The sequence below is a fragment of the Onychostruthus taczanowskii genome, unplaced genomic scaffold (assembly GCF_017590055.1).
Source record: "Onychostruthus taczanowskii isolate IOZ18803 unplaced genomic scaffold, ASM1759005v1 scaffold97, whole genome shotgun sequence".
Lineage (NCBI taxonomy): Eukaryota > Metazoa > Chordata > Aves > Passeriformes > Passeridae > Onychostruthus > Onychostruthus taczanowskii.
In genome coordinates, this window is record NW_024507768.1 from 2,112,318 (window position 1) to 2,131,113 (window position 18,796).

General features: G+C 54.1%; 1 protein-coding gene across 1 annotated transcript; it reads left to right on the forward strand.

Moving 5' to 3' along the window:
- The first annotated feature begins 404 nt into the window (after positions 1-404).
- On the forward strand, positions 405-10,079 carry BAK1 (BCL2 antagonist/killer 1). The gene is made up of 6 exons (XM_041427092.1): positions 405-532; positions 3,740-3,845; positions 6,447-6,582; positions 6,659-6,802; positions 8,656-8,836; positions 9,114-10,079. Exons 2-6 carry the CDS (start codon positions 3,770-3,772, stop codon positions 9,213-9,215), a joined length of 639 nt encoding a protein of 212 aa, XP_041283026.1. The 5' UTR covers positions 405-532; positions 3,740-3,769; the 3' UTR covers positions 9,216-10,079.
- Positions 10,080-18,796: the final 8,717 nt, after the last annotated feature.

The window sequence follows — 18,796 nt, forward strand, 5'->3', positions numbered from 1 at the left end:
CAAATCGTTACTTTAACCGGGCTCTCAGCCGGGGAACCCGGCAGAGGGAGAATTTAAGGTGCAGCCGCAAGGAAAAGCTCCAAAAACCTCTGGAGAAGCCAGGGAGGAGCCGAGGAGAGCCCGGCAAGGAGGGCACGGGGGTGGCACGGGGTGTGCGGTACCAACCCAGCACCCGGCACCCCCCGAGCCGCGCAGGGACCGGGAGATGCTTCAGCATCCCCCGAACCCCCCGAGAAGCGCCCAGAACCCCCCAAAAACCCCCCGGTGCTCGGCGCTGCCCCGCGCCGGGGTTGGTGCCTCTAGAGGGAGCTGAATAAAGCGCGGCTCCGCTCCCGCCTCTATCTATGGTCAGTGGGGTTGGGTTTCTACTTGATTTTTTTTTTTTTTTTCCTCTTCTTCTTTACCCTCCTCCTCCCCGGCCCCGCGCGTTTCCTTTGCCCGCGGGGAGGCAGGAAGGGAGCGGCCGGAGGGATGGAGCGGGTCCCGGCAGGGATGCCGTAGCTCCCGGGATATCCCGACCCGCCGGGACGCGGTGAGTGGAGAGGGCAGCCCCGTTTCCCCCTCCCCAGACTCTCCTGGGATGGGTTATCCCGCTTCTCCGGGATGGGCAGGCATGGAGCGGCAGCCGCGGGGTGCGGGGTGCGGCAGGGGTGACAAGGACAAAGTGTCGGGTGGCTCCTCAGGGGACACGGGGGGTGCGGGAAACTCCCCGGGCAGGGCTGGAGGTCTCGCTCCGGGCGGGTCGCTGCCCCAAAGATGGGATTTACCTGCCCCCAAAAGGGAATTTCCTCTCGTTTAACCGATTTTTTTTTTTTTTTTACACGCCGCGGTGGTGATAGTGCCCGCGGCATCAGAAGGGCTCAGGGGAGGGGACATCGGTGGGCAGAGCTGTCCCCGCCGGGGAACGGGGGACACCCGGGACACGGGGGACACCCGGGACACGGGCACGGCTTGGGGAGACCTTGGCTGGGTGGATGCCGGGGGTCGTGTGCCCACCCTGGGGCCGTGCTGGGGGGGAGGCCCCGAACTGGGCAAGCCCCAAACTGGGCAACCCCCAAACTGTGCAACCCCCAAACTGGACAACCCCCAAACTGTGCAATCCCCAAACTGGCCAAATTTTGCTGTCCTGGGGGAGGAGCGGCCCTGGTCCCCCTGGCCGGGGGGGATGGGGTCAGGAATCCTGCGGGATCTCTGGCCCGGCAGGGATCGCTGCCAAAGGCTCGTCCCAGGGGATGCTCCATCAATTTCCTGGCATTCATAACATGTCAGGGGGTGATTCCAGAGCCCCGTGGCTGGGCTTGGATATCGGGATTGCAGCTGCTTTTAACCCCTTGCAGCCTCGTAGGGTGGATGAGACCCTGCAGCTCTCCTGACACTCTCCCTTGAGCCCTGACTCAAATCTTGGAGGGTTTTCATTTCCTGCAGCCCCAGGCTGTCTCTGGGTGTTTGGGTGCCATCTCCTCCTTCACACCCTTCCCTGTTCTCCTGCATGGTTCTCATAACAAAGGGGGAAGAGGGAAGCTGGGAAGCAGGAGGAGCACGGGGAGCATCTCTGGAACCCGGAGAGGATGGTCTGAGGCACTCTGAGCCCTGCAGAGACGGGCAGTGAACTCTTTTGGGAGTCCACATGGGCATTTGGGCCGGCAGAGGGTGGGGACAGCAGTGACAGGGCTGCAGCACCATGTGTGACAGAGGAAACAGCGCTGCCAGGGCCCAGAAGGAAAACGAAAGCACAAGTTCCTGCAGGGCTTCGAAAACGAAATTCAAGTCGAAAATCATGAGTCATCTGCCTCTGGGTTATGTGCTCCAGGAAGTCCTCACTCCTCACTCACTCATGCCAGGCAGGAAAAGTCCCTGGGCAGCCCTGGGCAGCTGTGGGCACAGCCCCCTGCCCCACAGGCTGAGCTGGAAAAGCTCCAGAGGCTCCTGAGCTCTTGGCTGGGTGCACCCACACCCTGGCCAGCATCCTGTGCCACCTGAGCAGTGGCACTGTGGGGTACAGAGGAAATTCCCACTGTTCCCACAGCTCCAAGGGGCCTCTCCCAGCTTGGGAACAGCTCTGAGTCCTCCCAGTGCAGGTGGGCTCAGCCGTGGCTTGGGATGGCAGAGGGTGAAGCACAGGAGGCTCCTGAGTGGAGGAGGAGATGGACACCATCCAAAGGATATGCACATCCCAGGGGATGGACACCATCCAAAGGATCTGCTCATCCCAGGGATCTGCACATCCCAGGGGATGGACAGCATCCCAGGGATCTGCACATCCCAGGGGATCTGCACATCCCAGGGGATGGACACCATCCAAAGGATCTGCACATCCCAGGGGATGGACACCATCCAAAGGATCTGCACATCCCAGGGATCTGCACATCCCAGGGGATGGACAGCATCCCAGGGATCTGCACATCCCAGGGGATCTGCACATCCCAGGGGATGGACACCATCCAAGGGATCTGCACATCCCAGGGGATGGACACCATCCAAGGGATCTGCATATCTCAGGGGATCTGCACCATCCAAGGGATCTGCACCATCCCAGGGTATCTGCACATCCCAGGACAAGGAATTCTGTGACTCTGAGAGCCAGGAGAGGCAACTCTGGAGCTGATCTGGCCGAGTGGCCAGCAGCTCTCCCCAGGGATTTACCCCTGTCCCAGCTGATGATCCTCACTGAATTCTCAGCTCTGTCTTGGGTGGGGATGTTGGAGTTTGGGGAGGAATGGGGCAATCCTGTCCTCCCATCCTCGGAGTGTAGGAAAAACCAGCATTTCCATGCTGGTCACCAGGCTCAGGCCCCTGTGCAGATGTGCAGGGCCTCGTGGTTTTTTAAGCTTTGCACTTCCAGGCCCCATCCCACAGAAAATGGGCTGTCCTCCTGTCTCACATCTCTTTTTTCCTTCTGAACATTCTCCAGTGTGATGCCATGAGCTTGAACCACATTGTGCACTTCTCCCATACCCATGGCTGGTTATTTACCCCTACCCAGCACTTCTTTATTTTTGTCCAGGATGCAGTTTAAATTTCAGGGTGTCAGGAACTGTGTTTCATCCGTGAGTTCAGGCTTGGGGCAAATGAGGAAAGCCCCCAGCTCAGCCCTGTGGAAGTGTGGGCTGGGAATATGCTCTGGAATGTCAGGCAGCAGCAAGGAGCTGCCCTGATCCTGTTAATCCTGAACAGGAAACTTTGTGGCCTCAATGAGCTCTGATGAGCCCTGAACTGCAGGTTTGGGATGCCTGTGAACTTCAGGGAAAAGGTGACCTTTGTGTTCAGCTCTCATTTAATTTTCTTCTTTTCTGAGAGGGGAAATGTAAAAAACAAGGGGAGTTAGAAGCAATTGGAGTCCAGGAGGAAATCAGGGCTCCTCTTGTGAAGATGTTGTCATGGCAGCTCAGTGTGGTCACAGCCAGGGAGCCTCAGAGTGCTGGAATTATTCTTCCAGCCTTTTATGAAGCTCTGTGGTCTGAGCTACCACACGGGTCTCTCTCTTGAAGCAGGAAGGAAGTCCATTAGAGGTGTGAGGTCTCTTTCTGTGGCAAAAAAATGGCATCAACATTGAGATGCTCAAACAGGGGGAACCCAGGGAGGTGGGAGTGGAGCTGTTCTCAGAATTCCAGGGACACAGAATGAGTGTGCTGAAGGGAGGAGTCAGCCAGCCCTGGAGCAGATAAAAGCAGAGAGCTCTGATCCTTGGGCTGTGTGACCGCAGGGCTCCGGCCACTCACCATCTCCATCACCCTTGCAGGTGAAGCTGCCATTCCCAAACCTCTCTGCAATGGCCTCAGGGAATGAGGGGGACCCTCCGCAGGCGCAGGGACGCCGGGGGAGCCACAGGCGCAGGCTCAGCTCAGGTAAAGGGCTCTGGGGGGCTCAGGGGAGCTCCCCTCCTCTTCAAACCTTTATTTGTGTATTCATTTCCCTGCTGTGCTCCTTTGGCTAGATGGGATTTCCTGTCTCCAGGGCTTTTCGCAAGGCTGGGGTAACAGATCAGCTCTGTAAGGAACTGGATTGAACTGGGAGGTGCTCAGTGCTTTTGGGAGGAGCAGTGCTGGGGGCTCAGAGCATCCTGGTCCCCTGGGTGGAGCGGGGCAAGGTTTGAGGTTCTTTTCCACCCAAAATAACCAAGGATTGTGTGCTTGGCATTGGATGGTCAGGGTGGGCAGCAAGGTGGGATTGGAGGCACGGAGAGAACAAAGTGCTGGGAGCTGCCTGGTGTTGAGGATTTCCTTCCCTGAGCATGAGAGAGCAGGAGGGGTTTGGGGTTTGAATCAGAGGGGAAAACGCAGATCTCAGTCAGTCCACGTGGCCTTGGGGTGACATCAGGCCCTGTGTGCCCTGGCAGGGCAGTGGTGACAAGCTGGGAGCAGGGCCACTGTCCCCATGTGAGCCCAGCCCAGCCCAGCCCTGGTTAATGGGTGAAACTGGGAATGGGGCCGACAGGAAAAACCCTCAGCTCATCCCAGCAGGATGAAGGGTGGGACTCGGTGACTCCTGGTGCTCCTGGGCAGGTGAGGAGGGTAAATCACCTGGGCAGACACGGAGCAGTTCCTTCCTTCCAGACATCCCTGAGCAGCTCCAAACCTGCCCTTGGCACTGCTGGCACTGGGAACCCACCAGGCAAACCCTGACCCAGATCCCGTGAGAGGGAGAGATCCCAAGACAACCCCAGTGGGGGTAGCACCTGTGGGAAGGGGGAATCATCCTGTCCTGGTGTTACTAAAAATAGCTCCAGGGATTTTTTTTTTTTTTTTGGTGCAGAGATTTCCTCTTGTGTCTGGCTGTGTGTTTGCACTCCTCTCCCTGAAACTCTGACTCAGTTGCTTTAATTTTCTGGCTCTCCCTGGCTCAGTTGCTTTCATTTTCTTGCTCTCCCTGGAACATCACCGACTCCAGTTCCCAGAAGTTGAAGGAGAGGGGAAATCTGGAGGTTTGTTTGCCACCAAACAAACCCGTGTCTAAAAACATTAAAAAACCAACCCTGGAAGGTGACAGGAGCTGTCCTTTCCCTTCAGCTCTGCTGGTGTAACCTGAGCACGGCAGGTCCAGCCAGGACAGAGAGGTGGGAGCAGCTGGAAAAGCCTGTGAGGAGGATTTGGTGTGATTTGGGGCTTGGGGATGGGGTTTGTGGAGCAGCACTGCCAGCACAGCTGTGCCCTCACTTCCCAGCCCTGAGCAGGCAGATCTCAGGTTGGAATACAGGTTCTGGAAAGCTGCCTGGCCAGTCTGGATTTCTGGGATGGTGGGACAGAGTTTGGTGTTCCTGGTCCCTGTGGGGTCACTCAGTGGGGCTGTGGGAGCCACTGTCCCTCTCCAGGTGCTTCTGGAGCAGCTCAAACCAAGCTCGATCCAGGACATCCCATGGGGACTTTGCCTGGAGCCATGGAATGTGTGTGATGAGGGATCTTTCACCGTGGGGCTGAAACACTCCCGTGTCCCTGAGCAGCATGGGGACAGGGACAGACACGTGTGTGGGTCTGGAGAAGGTTCTGTGGGGACATGTGTGGGTCTGGAGAAGTTTGTGTGGGTCTGGGGGTCTTTATGTGGGGACAGGGACATGTGTGGGTCTGGAGAAGGTTCTGTGGGCCTGGAGATGTTTATGTGGGGACAGGGTCATGTGTGAGTCTGGAGAGGGTCATGTGGGGACATGTGTGGATCTGGAGAAGGTTCTGTGGGTGTAGGGACACCTGAGTGGGTCTGGAGAGGGTTGTGTGGAGACAAGGACAAATGTGTAGGTCTGGAGAAGGTTGTGTGGACCTGGAGAAGTTTATGTGGGGACAGGGTCGTGTGTGGGTCTGGAGAAGGTTGTGAGGGCGCAGAAACACGTGTGTGGGTCTGGAGAAAATTCTGTGGGGACGTGTGTGGGTCTGGAGAAAGTTCTGTGGGTGTAGGGACACCTATGTGGGTCTGGAGATGGTTCTGTGGAGAGAAGGACAAATGTGTGGGTCTGCAGATGGTTCTGTGGAGACAAGGACAAATGTGTGGGTCTGGAGATGGTTCTGTGGAGACAAGGACAAATGTGTGGGTCTGGAGATGGTTCTGTGGAGACAAGGACAAATGTGTGGGTCTGGAGATGGTTCTGTGGAGACAAGGACAAATGTGTGGGTCTGGAGATGGTTCTGTGGAGAGAAGGACAAATGTGTGGGTCTGGAGATGGTTCTGTGGAGACAAGGACAAATGTGTGGGTCTGGAGATGGTTCTGTGGAGACAAGGACAAATGTGTGGGTCTGGAGATGGTTCTGTGGAGACAAGGACAAATGTGTGGGTCTGGAGATTGTTCTGTGGAGAAAAGGACAAATGTGTGGGTCTGGAGATGGTTCTGTGGAGAAAAGGACAAATGTGTGGGTCTGGAGATGGTTCTGCAGGGACGTGTGTGGGTCTGGAGCTGGTCCTGTGTGAATGGCCTCTTCCAAATTTGAGGCTGAACGCGTGGCCTGTCCCCGGTGTCCCCGCAGAAGGCCGTGTGGCGGAGGAGGCCGAGGAGGTGTTCCGCAGCTACGCCTTCTACCGCTACCAGCAGGAGCGCCAGGAGCGCGGCGCGGAGCTGCCGCCCGACCCCGAGATCGAGCAAATCCAGCAGGACCTGGAGAGGTAAACCCCTGCTCCCACCCCTCAGCCCGAGCCAGGCCGCGCTCCGAGCCCGGCCTGACTCGCGCTGGGCCCGCAGCACCGGCAGCCAGGTGGGGCAGCGCCTGGCCATCATCGGGGACGACATCTACAGGCGCTACGACGCCGAGTTCCGCACCATGCTGGAGAGCCTGCAGCCCACCCGCGACAACGCCTACGAGCACTTCACCAAAATTGCCTCCAGGTAAAGCCTCAGGAGCTCCTGGCTGGGGTGGGGGCTTTCCCTGGAGGAGAAGGGAAGGGGAGGTCGTTGGGTTAAACCCACACTCTGAGCTTTGCCCTCCAGCCCTGGCCCAGCTCCCAGCGAGCTTCCCGGGGTGATTCCTGTGTCTTCTGCCTGTCTGCTCCTCCTCCTGTGCACTGCTCCTGTCATTGTCCCCTCCCAGTCCTTGCCCAGCTGCCTGGGGTCCCTCAGGGGATGTCCCTGGGCCACCTGGCCCGTGCCTGTCCCAGCTCAACCTGCAGGGCACAACCAGCTCCTGCTGTCCCCTGCTCCAGGCTGGGACAACCCCAGCCACAGTCTTGGGAGGTGGGATTAGGCTGGGACATCCCAGGGAACAGCCCCAGCCACAGTCTTGGGAGGTGGGATGGTCACAGAAATCATGGAATCATGGAATGGTTGGGTCAGGAGGGACCTTGAAGACCGTTTCAGCCCAACCCCTGGCATGGGCAGGATGCCACACACGAGATGAGGTGGCTCAGAGTCCCCACCCAAACTGGTCCTCATGGACACCTCGGTATGGGGGCTGCTCCACGGGCTGGCAGAGCCTGCAGGTGACACCCAGAGCTTGCAGGTGACACACAGAACCTGCAGGTGACACCCAGAGCCTCCTGCAGGTGACACCCAGAGCCTCCTGCAGGTGACACCCAGAACCTGCAGGTGACACCCAGAGCCTCCTGCAGGTGACACACACAGCCTGCAGGTGACAAACAGAGCCTGCAGGTGACACCCAGAGCCTACAGGTGACACACACAGCCTGCAGGTGACACACAGAGTCTCCTGCAGGTGACACCCAGAGCCTCCTGCAGGTGACAGCCACCCAAAGCACAGTGACAGGTGAGGAGTGAGGGCACAGACCTGGAAAACTTCCTGCCAGGACTTCCCAGGGAAGCTTGGATCGAGGTGGCACCGAGGGGTTCTGTCTGCAGGGAAATGTCATCCCGGTCAGGCAGCCTGTGGCACAGGCAGGACGGGTCTCTGGGCTCCTGCCACTCCTCCAAACACCTCTGGCTGTGACAGCCCTGTCCCTGTGCCCTCTGCTCGGTGTTTGTGTCTAATTCCTTCTTTTCTCCAGTGTTTAACTCCTTCCTTTCTGTCATTTTCCTGCTCCCCTGTCCGGGAAGCCTCGTTGGCTGAGGCAGCAACGCACGCAGGTAAATTAACCCCTGTCCCTTCCCTGTCACATTCAGGTAAATTAAATTAATCCCTGTCCCTTCCCTGTCCCACTCAGGTAAATTAAATTAACCTCTGTCCCTGTCCTGGACACACTCAGGTAAATTTGCCAATTACTGCAGAGCTGTATTTTTCCCAGGAATGTTTGGATTCCCATGGAAAATTCTGAGTGAAGCCCCATTTCTGAGTTACTTTTCTCACCTCACATAAAAAGATGTTCTATAATATCCAACCAAAGCTTTTCCTGGTACAATCTGCGACCATTTCCTCAATGTTGACCTGTTGCTATGGGACATGAAACAACACGAAGTGAACATTGCTGCTGTTCTCAAGGTAGAAAAGGGGGAGTTTATTTTCTGACTCCAACATTTCTAGATTTCTAAAGGTGACAGTGGACTGGAGGGTGACAGTGCCACCTCTCCAATGACACTGGACAAACCAACAGCCCATCAAATTTCCCCTCCTCCATAAAAGAATGCAAAACAATAAGTTGTTTACCGTGAAAAAGTTTGCTACAAGAACGCAAACACCAGAAGGCTTAGAAAATCTTAAAAAAATCAAAACGACGTTGCCCCCGCCGCTCGCGCTCCGCCGCCTGGGCAGCTCCGAGCTGGGATTCAGGGCTCTGCTGGGCTTTGTTGCAGCCTGTTCGAGAGTGGCATCAACTGGGGCCGGGTGATCGCCCTGCTGGCCTTTGGCTACCGCATGGCCATGCACGTGTGGCAGCGCGGCGTCAGCGGCTTCCTGCGCCGCATCGCGCGCTACGTCGGCGACTTCATGCTGCAGAACCGCATCGCGCGCTGGATCGCCCAGCAGGGAGGATGGGTGAGGGGGCAGCTCGGGGGCAGCTCGGGGGCAGGTTTGGGGCAGCTCGGGCAGCTCTGGGGCAGGGTACAAGGGGCAGGGTTTGGGGTTAGGGGGGCCAGGGCAGCTGGGGGAGTCAGGGTTTGGGGGTCAGGGGGTCAGGGTTTGGGGGTCAGGAGGGTAGATTTGAGGTGAGGGGGGCAGGGTAGCTGAAGGAGAGGGACTGGGGGTCAGGGGCTCGGGTTTGGGGGTCAAGGACACTGCCAGCACTGACCCCACCGTGTCCCCTCCCTGGCAGGAGGCCGTGCAGAACCTGGACAATGTTTACGTGAAGTACGTGCTGGTGGCAGCCGTGGTGGTGGTGGTGCACCTGGTGCTGCGGCGCTTCCTCACCCCCTGACGGGCCACGGGGCACGGGGCCGGGGGGCTCCGAGCACCCCCTCCTCTGCTCCACACCCCCGGCACGGGGGGGACCCCAGGAACATCCAGGAGACAGCATGGCTTGGGGCTGGGACCCTCCTGCTGCAGGGCCTGGGGTCTCTGCACCCCCAGGAGAGGACTGGGGAGAGGGGGGGCTCTGTTTGTTGTGTTTGGTGCCTCAAAAAGCTGCTGGGGGGGGGACATCTCTGGGATGGGGACATCTCTGGGATGGGGACATCTCTGGGACAGGGTGTCTCTGGGAGGGGACATCCCTGGGAGGGGACATCTCTGGGATGGGCCATTTCTGGGATGGAGCATCCCTAGGAGGGGACATCTCTGGGAGGGGACATCCCTGGCCCCCCGGCTGTTCTGGAGGAGCAGAGGGGTGTGACAATGCCCCAGTGACAGTGTGTGTGACAATGTGACAAGCAGTGCCCCAGTGGCAGTGTGTGACAGTGACAATGTGGCACGCAGTGCCCCAGTGGCAGTGTGTGACAGTGACAATGTGACACGCAGTGCCCCAGTGGCAGTGTGTGACAGTGACAATGTGGCATGCAGTGCCCCAGTGGCAGTGTGTGACAATGCCTGTGGTGCCCGTGCTGGGTCCCGTGCCCCTGGGGCAGCAGCAGAGCCCCCTCCCCATCACTGACAGCTCCATCCCTGTGTCCCAGGGTGATCCCAGCCCTGGCTGCTCCAGCTGCTGGAAACCCCAGCAGGGACAAACCCAGGGGGCTGCTCCCCCTCCTGCTGCTCCTGAGCCCAGAACTGGAACCTTTCCCATCCCTTGAGCCTTTCCCATCCCTTGAGCCTTTCCCATCCCTCAGCCTTTCCCATTCCCTGAGCCTTCCCATCCCTTGAGCCTTTCCCATCCCTTCAGCCTTTCCCATCCCCTGAGCCTTTCCCATCCCTTCAGCCTTTCCCATCCCCTGAGCCTTTCCCATCCCTTCAGCCTTTCCCATCCCTTGAGCCTTTCCCATCCCTTCAGCCTTTCCCATCCCTTTAGCCTTTCCCATCCCTCAGCCTTTCCCATCCCCTGAGCCTTTCCCATCCCTTCAGCCTTTCCCATCCCTTTAGCCTTTCCCAGCTCTCCATGGACAATCCCGACCCTTTTCCATGAAAACCCTCCTGCCTGGAGCCCTGCAGCTCCTGGGGGCACAGCTGGGAAGAACCAGCAGCTCCCCCAGCACTAAAACCTGTGAGTGCCTGGACTGGCAGTGGCCCCATCCCCCTCCTGCCCCAGTTGGGCTCCTTGTCTCTTACTGGGAGCCACTGGAGCTGCAGCCCCTCCCTGGAGCAGGGACCAGGCTCCTCTGGGCAGGGATCTGTCCTGGTTCTGCTCCTGGCTGATGCTTGAGTGATTTTGGGGTGAGGAAGGGAGCAAGCTCCTCTCTCCCATCCCAAACCTTCCTGATTTCTGCAAACCAGGGAATTCAAGCTGGGTATTCCCTGTCCTGCCCTCCCTCTCCTCCCCTTGCAGCTGCCCAGGCTTAGAAGGACCAGCCAGGATTTTTTAACTCTCACATTTCTCCTGCCCCTGCCTCTTTTTTTTTTAACAGAATAACTTTTCAGCCTGCTTCCCTATCTGAGCTTGGCATTTTGCTCCTGGCTGTTCCTGCAGGATCTCTTTTCCCTGATGGGAATGTTCTGGGCTGTGCTCAAGAGAAAAGCATTAAAATATTTGCTGTATTGTTCCCACTCCTGCAGGGCAGCACTGCTTGGCCATGCTCAGGTTTTGTGGCCACAATTTAGGTTTTGTGGTCACAATTCAGGTTTTGTGGTCACAGTTCAGGTTTTGTGGCTCACCTGAGCCCCCCTGGCTGCTTTGTCCCCTTGCAGGTGCATTTCTCCACACAAAATTCCCATTCCCATCGTGCCACCTCTTCTCCCAGCTTGGGAGAAGTTTCATCTCGAGTTTTAACTCGAGTTTAAAGCCGTTTCTCTGCTGTGAACCAGTTTAACCAGTACGACCCGTGCTTTCCCCTCCTCCTCAGCTCCTTTTTGGGTGCAAACACCACCAGATGGAGCCTTTTGGCCACGACGGGTACGAGCCACCAGTCGTTATTTCCCTTTTTTTTCTCCTAATCAGCCCCTTAATTGACAAATCATCGTCGGTTCTCTGCTTGGATTGTGTCCAGCAGGGCTTGGAAAAAATAAAAATTATCTTTAATTCGCTGCTTCAGACCCACTCCTGGAACTGCAGTGGATCAGGGAGAGCTTTTGCTGCTCATTTAATTCTCATTTCCCAGCCAAAGCTTCCCCTTGCAGCTGTGAGGCCATAAAGGATATTTTTCAGATTTATGGGAAACGACTGAGCCTTAGTGAAGCCCAGGACAGAGGGGAAAACTTTCCAAGAGGTGCTGCACAAAGGAAAAATTCCATTTTATCCGTTTTTCTCAGGGGATTTGCAGAGGGAGGAGCCTCTCAGGATGGCAGTGCCTCTCCTCCCTCTGCTCTCAGCTCCCCCAACCTGCCTGGGTGGAAAAAAGCTTGAATTGGGGCTGGGGGTGCTGGACTGGGACTGGGAATGCTGAACTGGGACTGGGAATGCTGAACTGGGAATGCTGAACTGGGGCTGTGCCCCACTGCCCTGCCAGCCCACACCAGGCAGGGAAAAGGAGCCTGAGGGATTTCCTGGTGCTGCCCAGGAGGAAAATCGGGGCACAGAGAGAGGAAACTCCTGGGCTGGCAGGAGGAATTCGCCCAGGAGGATTTCTCCAGGAGGATCCATCCAGGAGGATTCATCCAGGAAGAATACATCCAGGAGAATTTATCCAGGGAGGATCCATCCAGGAGAATCCATCCAGGAGGATTTCTCCAGGAGGATCCACCCAGGAAGAATTCATCCAGGATAAACTCACCCAGGAGGATTCATCCAGGAGGATTTATCCAGGGAGGATCCATCCAGGAGGATTTATCCAGGATGAATTAATCCAGGAGAATCCATCCAGGAGAATCCATCCAGGATGAATTAATCCAGGAGAATTTATCCAGGAGGATTCACCCAGGAGGATTTCTCCAGGAGAATTCACCCAGGAGGAATTCATCCCAGAGGTTGGGGTGGTGCATGGAAAAGGGCTGAGAGCCCAAAGCAGTCTCATTTACTCACCCTGAGCCTATTTTTTCCTCCTCCTGAGCCTCTTTTTACACCTTTTGAGCCTCTTTTTACTCCAGCTGAGCCGATTTGAGGGCGGTGTTCGATGCCACCCTGTCCCTCCTGGATGGAGGAGTGTGTCCCAGCTCCCTGAGGCTCAGAGCCACCTCTGCAGCCCTTCCAGCCCTTCCCCAGACCCTGGGCCACCCCTGGGCCACCCTGGGACACCCCTGGGCCACCCCTGGGCCACCCTGGAACACCCCTGGGACACCCCTGGCCAGCCCAGGGCTGGTGGCAGCTCCGGGTGAAGGGTCCACACCTGACCCTCGCTGTCACTGTCACCTTCCCTGCCCCACTCCCGCTGTCCCCGAGCAGTGTCCCCTCCCCAGCTGTCCCCAGGGTGTAAGGGACACTTTGTGGTGGCTCTGGAAGGGCGGGACAAGGACACAAACGTGTTTTTCCATGGGGAGAAGAGGGGAAAAGCACAGATTGTCCCCGGGGAGGGGGAAGGAGGGACCTGCAGGTCACCTTTGCACTGGGTGGGACACTCTGGGGTGGCTTTGACCTGCAAAAAACAAACAAAAAACCAAATCAAAACCACGTGTTTTTTTTTTTTTTTTACAAATAATCTGTTTTGAAATGATGTAATATATATAAATGTCTTTCTATGTCAAAATAAAAATGGTACACTGAGTGCAAACTCACCTGGCTGTGTGCAGGGTTTGCTTCCAGAAGCTTCCAGGAGCTTTGCTCCTCACTCCACGAGCTCCCCAGCCTCAGCTGCTCCTTAATTTTGGGATCTCTGGTCTCCTTCAGCTTTTTTTTCCAGATTGAGGAGCTAAAAGGGAGAGAAATCTGCTGCTGCAGCTTCTGGTGCCATCACTGAGCTGCAGAGCCTCCCCAGAGAGGAGAGGGGAAATTGTGGGGATGGAAAAGGGGAAATTGGGATGGGAGATGGGAGATTTGGGGGATGAAGAAGGGAGAATGTGGGGATGGAAGAAGGGAGGATGTGGAGATGGAAGAGGGGGAGATTTGTGGGATGGAAAGGGGAAATTGTGGGGCTGGGGAGGGAGAGATTTTTGGGGTGGAGAGGGGAATTTGTGGGGATGGAAGAGGGAGATTTTGGGGATGGAAGAGGGAGATTTTGGGGATGGAAGAGGGGAATCTGTGGGGATGGAGAGGGGGAGATTTTTGGGGTGGAGAGGGGAAATTGTGAGGATGGAAGATGGGAAATTGTGGGGATGGAATATGGGAGATTTTGAGGATGGAAGAGGGGAATTTGTGGGGATGGAAGAGGGAAATTTGTCGGGATGGAAGAGTGAGAGATTTGTGGGATGGAGAGGGGGAGATTTTTGGGGTGGAGAGAGGAAATTGTGGGGATGGAAGACGGGAGATTTTGGGGATGTCCGAGCAGCTGCTCCACCTGCCCAGAACTGAGGATTTTTGATGTGTCCACACAGGGGTGCAGGAACGTGTCCCCCGTTGATGGAGTGACTAAATTATTCTGTGTCTGCTTAAAAAGGCAAAAAGCCCAGAAGTTTCTCTCCCAGTTTGGTGCAAAGACACCTCACAGGAATTTTGGGACCTCACCTCAGCCCTGGGGCTGCCCACTGGACAGAGGCCAAGAGGTCCTGCCTAGGTAATTCACCAGAAAAAGAAGAAAACAAAGGAAATAATCACTTTTGTGAGGTGTTTTAGCAAGAGCAAGAACCTCTTACCCCTGGCTCAGTTTTTCTCTGTAAGACCTTTGTTATTTTTGCCTTTTATTAAACATTTTTCTCTTTCCAACACCACCCTGTTAATTTTATGGAATTGAGGGCGTAGCTGGGCTATCTCAGGTGAGATAAATTCTCTGAGAGCTCAGTAAGCCCTGGCTCAAAGAGAAACCATCCCAGGGGTGGCTCTGCTGTCCCCATGTCCATCCCCAGGGCAGTGCCAGCACCCCAGGGCTCCCTGGGCTTGGGTTTCAGGATGCCAGGAAGGTGGAACAGGATTCCTGCCAGGATTAATCCCTGGGAATGTGCTGGGAGAAGAGCAGAGAGGGAAGCTGGGGATAAAAACTGCTGCAGGAGGAGCAGGGGGCTCAGGCTTTCCACAGAACCCGCCAGGAGCAGATTAAAGATTGGAATCCAAAGGAATATTTCCCCCCTCACCAGACCCTGGGGGTTATAAATAACCTCCCCCAGCTCTGCCTCTTTGGGATCTCAGAGGATTCCCAGAGCCTGGGAGAGCAGAGGGTGAATTTAAAGGGAGGAGAAATGGCCCTAATTAAAGAGGCAGCTGCTCCCCTAATCCACTTTGTGCCCTGCCCCAAACCCAGATCCTGCTCCTAATTAAATCACCAAAAAAAATAATAATTAAGGCCACAGTAGCACTGCAGTGTTTGCCTGTGGCCATTCAGATTTGGGTTTGACCCCAAACAGAAGCCAGGATCTGGTGCCAAGGTGGATCTGGAGCTGGAATTTGAGTCAAGTGTCTCCAAAACTGGGTCACACCCCAAAACCCCTCAGTTTTCTGGGAATAAATGTTTTTTCAAACCCCAAAACCCCCGAGTTTTGTGGGAATAAAGGTTTTTCAAACCCCAAAACCCCTCAGATTTTTTTCTGGGAATAAAGGTTTTTCAAACTCCAAAACCCCTCAGATTTTTTTCTGGGAATAAAGGTTTTTCAAACCTTAAGCCCCTCAGTTTTGTGGGAATAAAGGTTTTTCAAACCCCAAAACCCTTGTGTTTTATGGGAATAAAGCTCTTTCAAACCCTAAAACACCCAAGTTTTATGAGAATTAAGCTTTTTCAAACCCCAAAATACCCAAGTTTTGTGGCAATAAAATTCTTCCAAACCCCCAAATCCCCCAAGTTTTGTGTGAATAAAGATTTCCACACTCCAAAACCCCAAAGTTTTATGGGAATAAAGATTTCCATACTCCAAACCCCCGAATTTTTATGGGAATTAAAGCTTTCCAAACTCCAACTCCCCCAAGTTTTGCTGGAATAAAGATTTCCATACTCCAAAACCCCGAATTTTCATGGGAATAAAGGCTTTCTGAAGTCCAAACCCCCCAAGTTTTGTGGGAATAAAGGTTTTCCTCGATAATTTCCCAGACACAAAGTGGAAGGGAGTGGGCAGGAGCTGAGAGAACACTCCTGTTTTTATCATTTCCCTTTTTCAAACAGAATCCTCCCCTGCCAGGCACGTTTCCCTCTTTGGCACATCCCTGGAATCCTCAAGCCCTGGCTGGCATCCCATGGCAGGATCCCCCTTGCTCTGCAGGGTTTTTTTTCCCTGTCCATCCATGCCGTGCTTTATTTCTGCCCCCAATATTTGGGATTCTCCCTGGGAGGTGCTGCAGGGAGCCAACCTTGGCCTCCCACCCTGGGGGAACACCAACCTGGCACTGCCCAGAGCTGGGATCAGCCCCTCTGCAAGCAGCAGAACCTGTGAGAAATGGATCTGGAAAGAATTCTTAAAGCTGACAGAAAACTTACACAGTCTCGTACATCTTTATACATGATATTTTTAATATATTTTTGTATTTTTTGTGTATTTTTTTATATTTTGCATATATTTTATATTTTTGTGTATTTTTGTATATTTTTGTGTATTTTTTAATAATTTTTTGTGTATTTTTTATATTTTGTATATATTTTATATTTTTGTGTGGTTTTGTATATTTTGTATATTTTTGTATATTTTTGTGTATTTTTTAATATTTTGTATATTTTGCATATTTTTGTGTATTTTTGTATATTTTATATATGTTTGTATATTTTATATATTTTTGTATATTTTTGTATATTTTGTGTATTTTTGTATATTTTTTATATTTTTGTGTATTTTTTATATTTTTGTGTATTTTTGTATATTTTTTATATTTTTTATATTTTTGTATATTTTGTACATTTTTGTGTATTTTTGTGCATTTTTGTATATTTTGCGTATTTTGTATATTTTTGAAATAAGGCATGCTGACTGAAGAAGCCCCTGGAATAAAGATGCCATTGCTGAGAGACAGACTGAACCAACAAAAATAACTTCTAATAAGTTTTCAAAGATGCCTTTGCAAAAAAAAAAATAAAGATATTTTAGAGAATTAGAACTGTGGAAGTTGCATTCTAGCAGGACTAGGCAGGGTAAAAATACAGGTGATTAGTGTGAGAAGGAACAGCAGCACTGCGCAGAGCGATGACAGCACGGCCCGGGGCCGCTGGAATTCTCTCCCGTGGCCGCTGGAATTCTCTCCCGTGTCCCCTGGAATTCTCTCCCGTGTCCCCTGGAATTCTCTCCCGTGTCCCCTGGAATTCTCTCCCGTGGCCGCAGAGCGGCGGCTCCTGCGGGCAGATAAGGGCGAGCCCCGGCCCGGCGCTATCGCAGGAGGCAGCTCCTGCCAGCCCCTTTCGGTTCCTGCCAGTCCCTTTCTGTCCCCTCCATCCCTTTTCTGTCCCCTCCATCCCCTTTTCTGTCCCCCGCAGTCTCTTTCTGTCCCTTTCTGTCCCCTCCAGTCCCTTCCAGCCCTCTCCAGCCCCATTCTGCCCCTGAAGCCCCTTCCAGCCTCTTCCAGCCAGCTCCAACCCATTTCCACCCCCCCTTCCCATCCCTCTTTTCCCTCCCCTTTTCCATCACTCCTTTCCATCCCTCCATTCCCATTTCTGCCCCCTCCACCCCTTTCTGTCCCCTCCATTCCCATTTCTGTCCCCTCCATCCCCTTTCTGTCCCCTCCAGTCCCTTTCTGCCCCCTCCATTCTTTTCTGTCCCCTCCATTCCCTTTTCTGTCCCCTCCATTCCCATTTCTGTCCCCTCCATCCCCTTTCTGTCCCCTCCACCCCTTTTCTGTCCCCTCCATCCCCCTTTCTGTCCCCCGCAGTCTCTTTCTGTCCCTTTCTGTCCCCTCCAGTCCCTTCCAGCCCTCTCCAGCCCCATTCTGCCCCTGAAGCCCCTTCCAGCCTCTTCCAGCCAGCTCCAACCCATTTCCACCCCCCCTTCCCATCCCTCTTTTCCCTCCCCTTTTCCATCACTCCTTTCCATCCCCCTTTCCATCCCCATTTCCATCCCCATTTCCACCCCCCCTTTCCATCTCCCCCTTTCCACCCCCATTTCTATCCCCATTTCCATTCCCCCATTTCCATCCCTCCCTTTCCATCTTTCCCCTTCCATCCCCCTTTCCATCTCCCCCTTTCCATCCCCATTTCCATTCCCTCCTTTCCATCTCCCCCCTTCCATCCCCATTTCCATGGCCCTTTCCATCCCCTTCCAGCCCTTTCCAATCCCTGTGCACCCCAGCCCAGCCCATCCCTTGGGCAGGCTTTCAGAACACACCAAAACTGAACTTTCATCCCCAAAATCGACCCGTTTAAAAATTCCCTCCAGCAGGGAGAAGGTGGTGATCCAGCTCCCTGCTCATTCCACATCCAGTCTGAAGGGCTGAGGGCTTTTCCACATGGAAAAACTCCAACTAACCAGTTGGAAATTCCTGTATCCCTTCATATGATCCAGGGGTTTTATTTCAGTGTCACAAAAACAAACCAACCAACCAACCAACCAAAAAACCAAAAACAAACAAAAAAAAAAAATCCCCAAAAAACTATAAAATAAAATAAAAACCACTAAAAAAACCCAAACTAAATCAAACAAAAAAAAAAACCCCAAACAACACAAAAAAAAAAAAAAAATCCCCAAAAAACAACAAAAAAAAAAAAAAAAACCCCAAACAACAACAAAAAAACAAAAAACTCAAAAAAACCCCACAAAAATTTTAAAAAGTTAAAAGCATGGTGGTGCTTTGGTTTGGTTTTTTGGGGTTTTTTTTGGGTTTTTTTTCAGTGCAGCACAAGGAAACGTTTCCTGCCGCAGTGCCGGGGCTGGCAGGTCACAGGGATGGCCACAGGGTCCCGCCTGTCCCCTGCCACGTCCTTGGTGGCAGCCAGGCGAGTCCCCGCGGCGGTCCCGGCCGCCTTTATTGCCGCTGTAAATCAGGGAAGCTCCGCCGGCTTCCAGGAGCTCCGCAGATTTATGCCAGGAGCTGACCCGGCATCTCTATTTCCAAATCTAGGGCGGATTGAAATATGCTGCTTTTCAATAATATATTCAGGTTAACAGGGCCTTTCTATTTGAGCAATTAATCTTGCACGGAGCGAGCACCTCCGGGGACGTGCGGGGGTTGCTAAGAAGGGGAAAACAAACAGCGGCGTTGTGTAAGCCGGCTCTGCGTGTGCAGGGATGCAGCACAGCCAGGATCCTAAATCCCAGCGTCCCCAGCCCTGGGATGGACACAGTTCCACTGCAGAGCAGCCTCAGCCCAGCCTGGGTTGCTGAAAACCATCCAAAGCTGGAATATCGAGGAGAAAATCTCTGGGAAGAGGAGAAAGGCAGAAAAAAACCCTTTCCAGAACATTCTCAGGGTTGTTCCCTGCTCCAGCACGTGCCCAGGGCAGGAGGAACAGCAAGGGCATCCCACACATCCCTTGGGGTGGCTGG

What these genes read in the sequence shown, in the direction of transcription:
- BAK1 (XM_041427092.1), top strand. Translation starts at nt 3,770, where the DNA reads ATGGCCTCAGGGAATGAGGGGGACCCTCCGCAGGCGCAGGGACGCCGG. An exon ending in ATCCAGCAGGACCTGGAGAG is followed by an intron (nt 6,583 to 6,658) that starts GTAAACCCCTGC and finishes CTGGGCCCGCAG; the next exon opens with CACCGGCAGCCAGGTGGGGC. An exon ending in TCGCCCAGCAGGGAGGATGG is followed by an intron (nt 8,837 to 9,113) that starts GTGAGGGGGCAG and finishes CCTCCCTGGCAG; the next exon opens with GAGGCCGTGCAGAACCTGGA.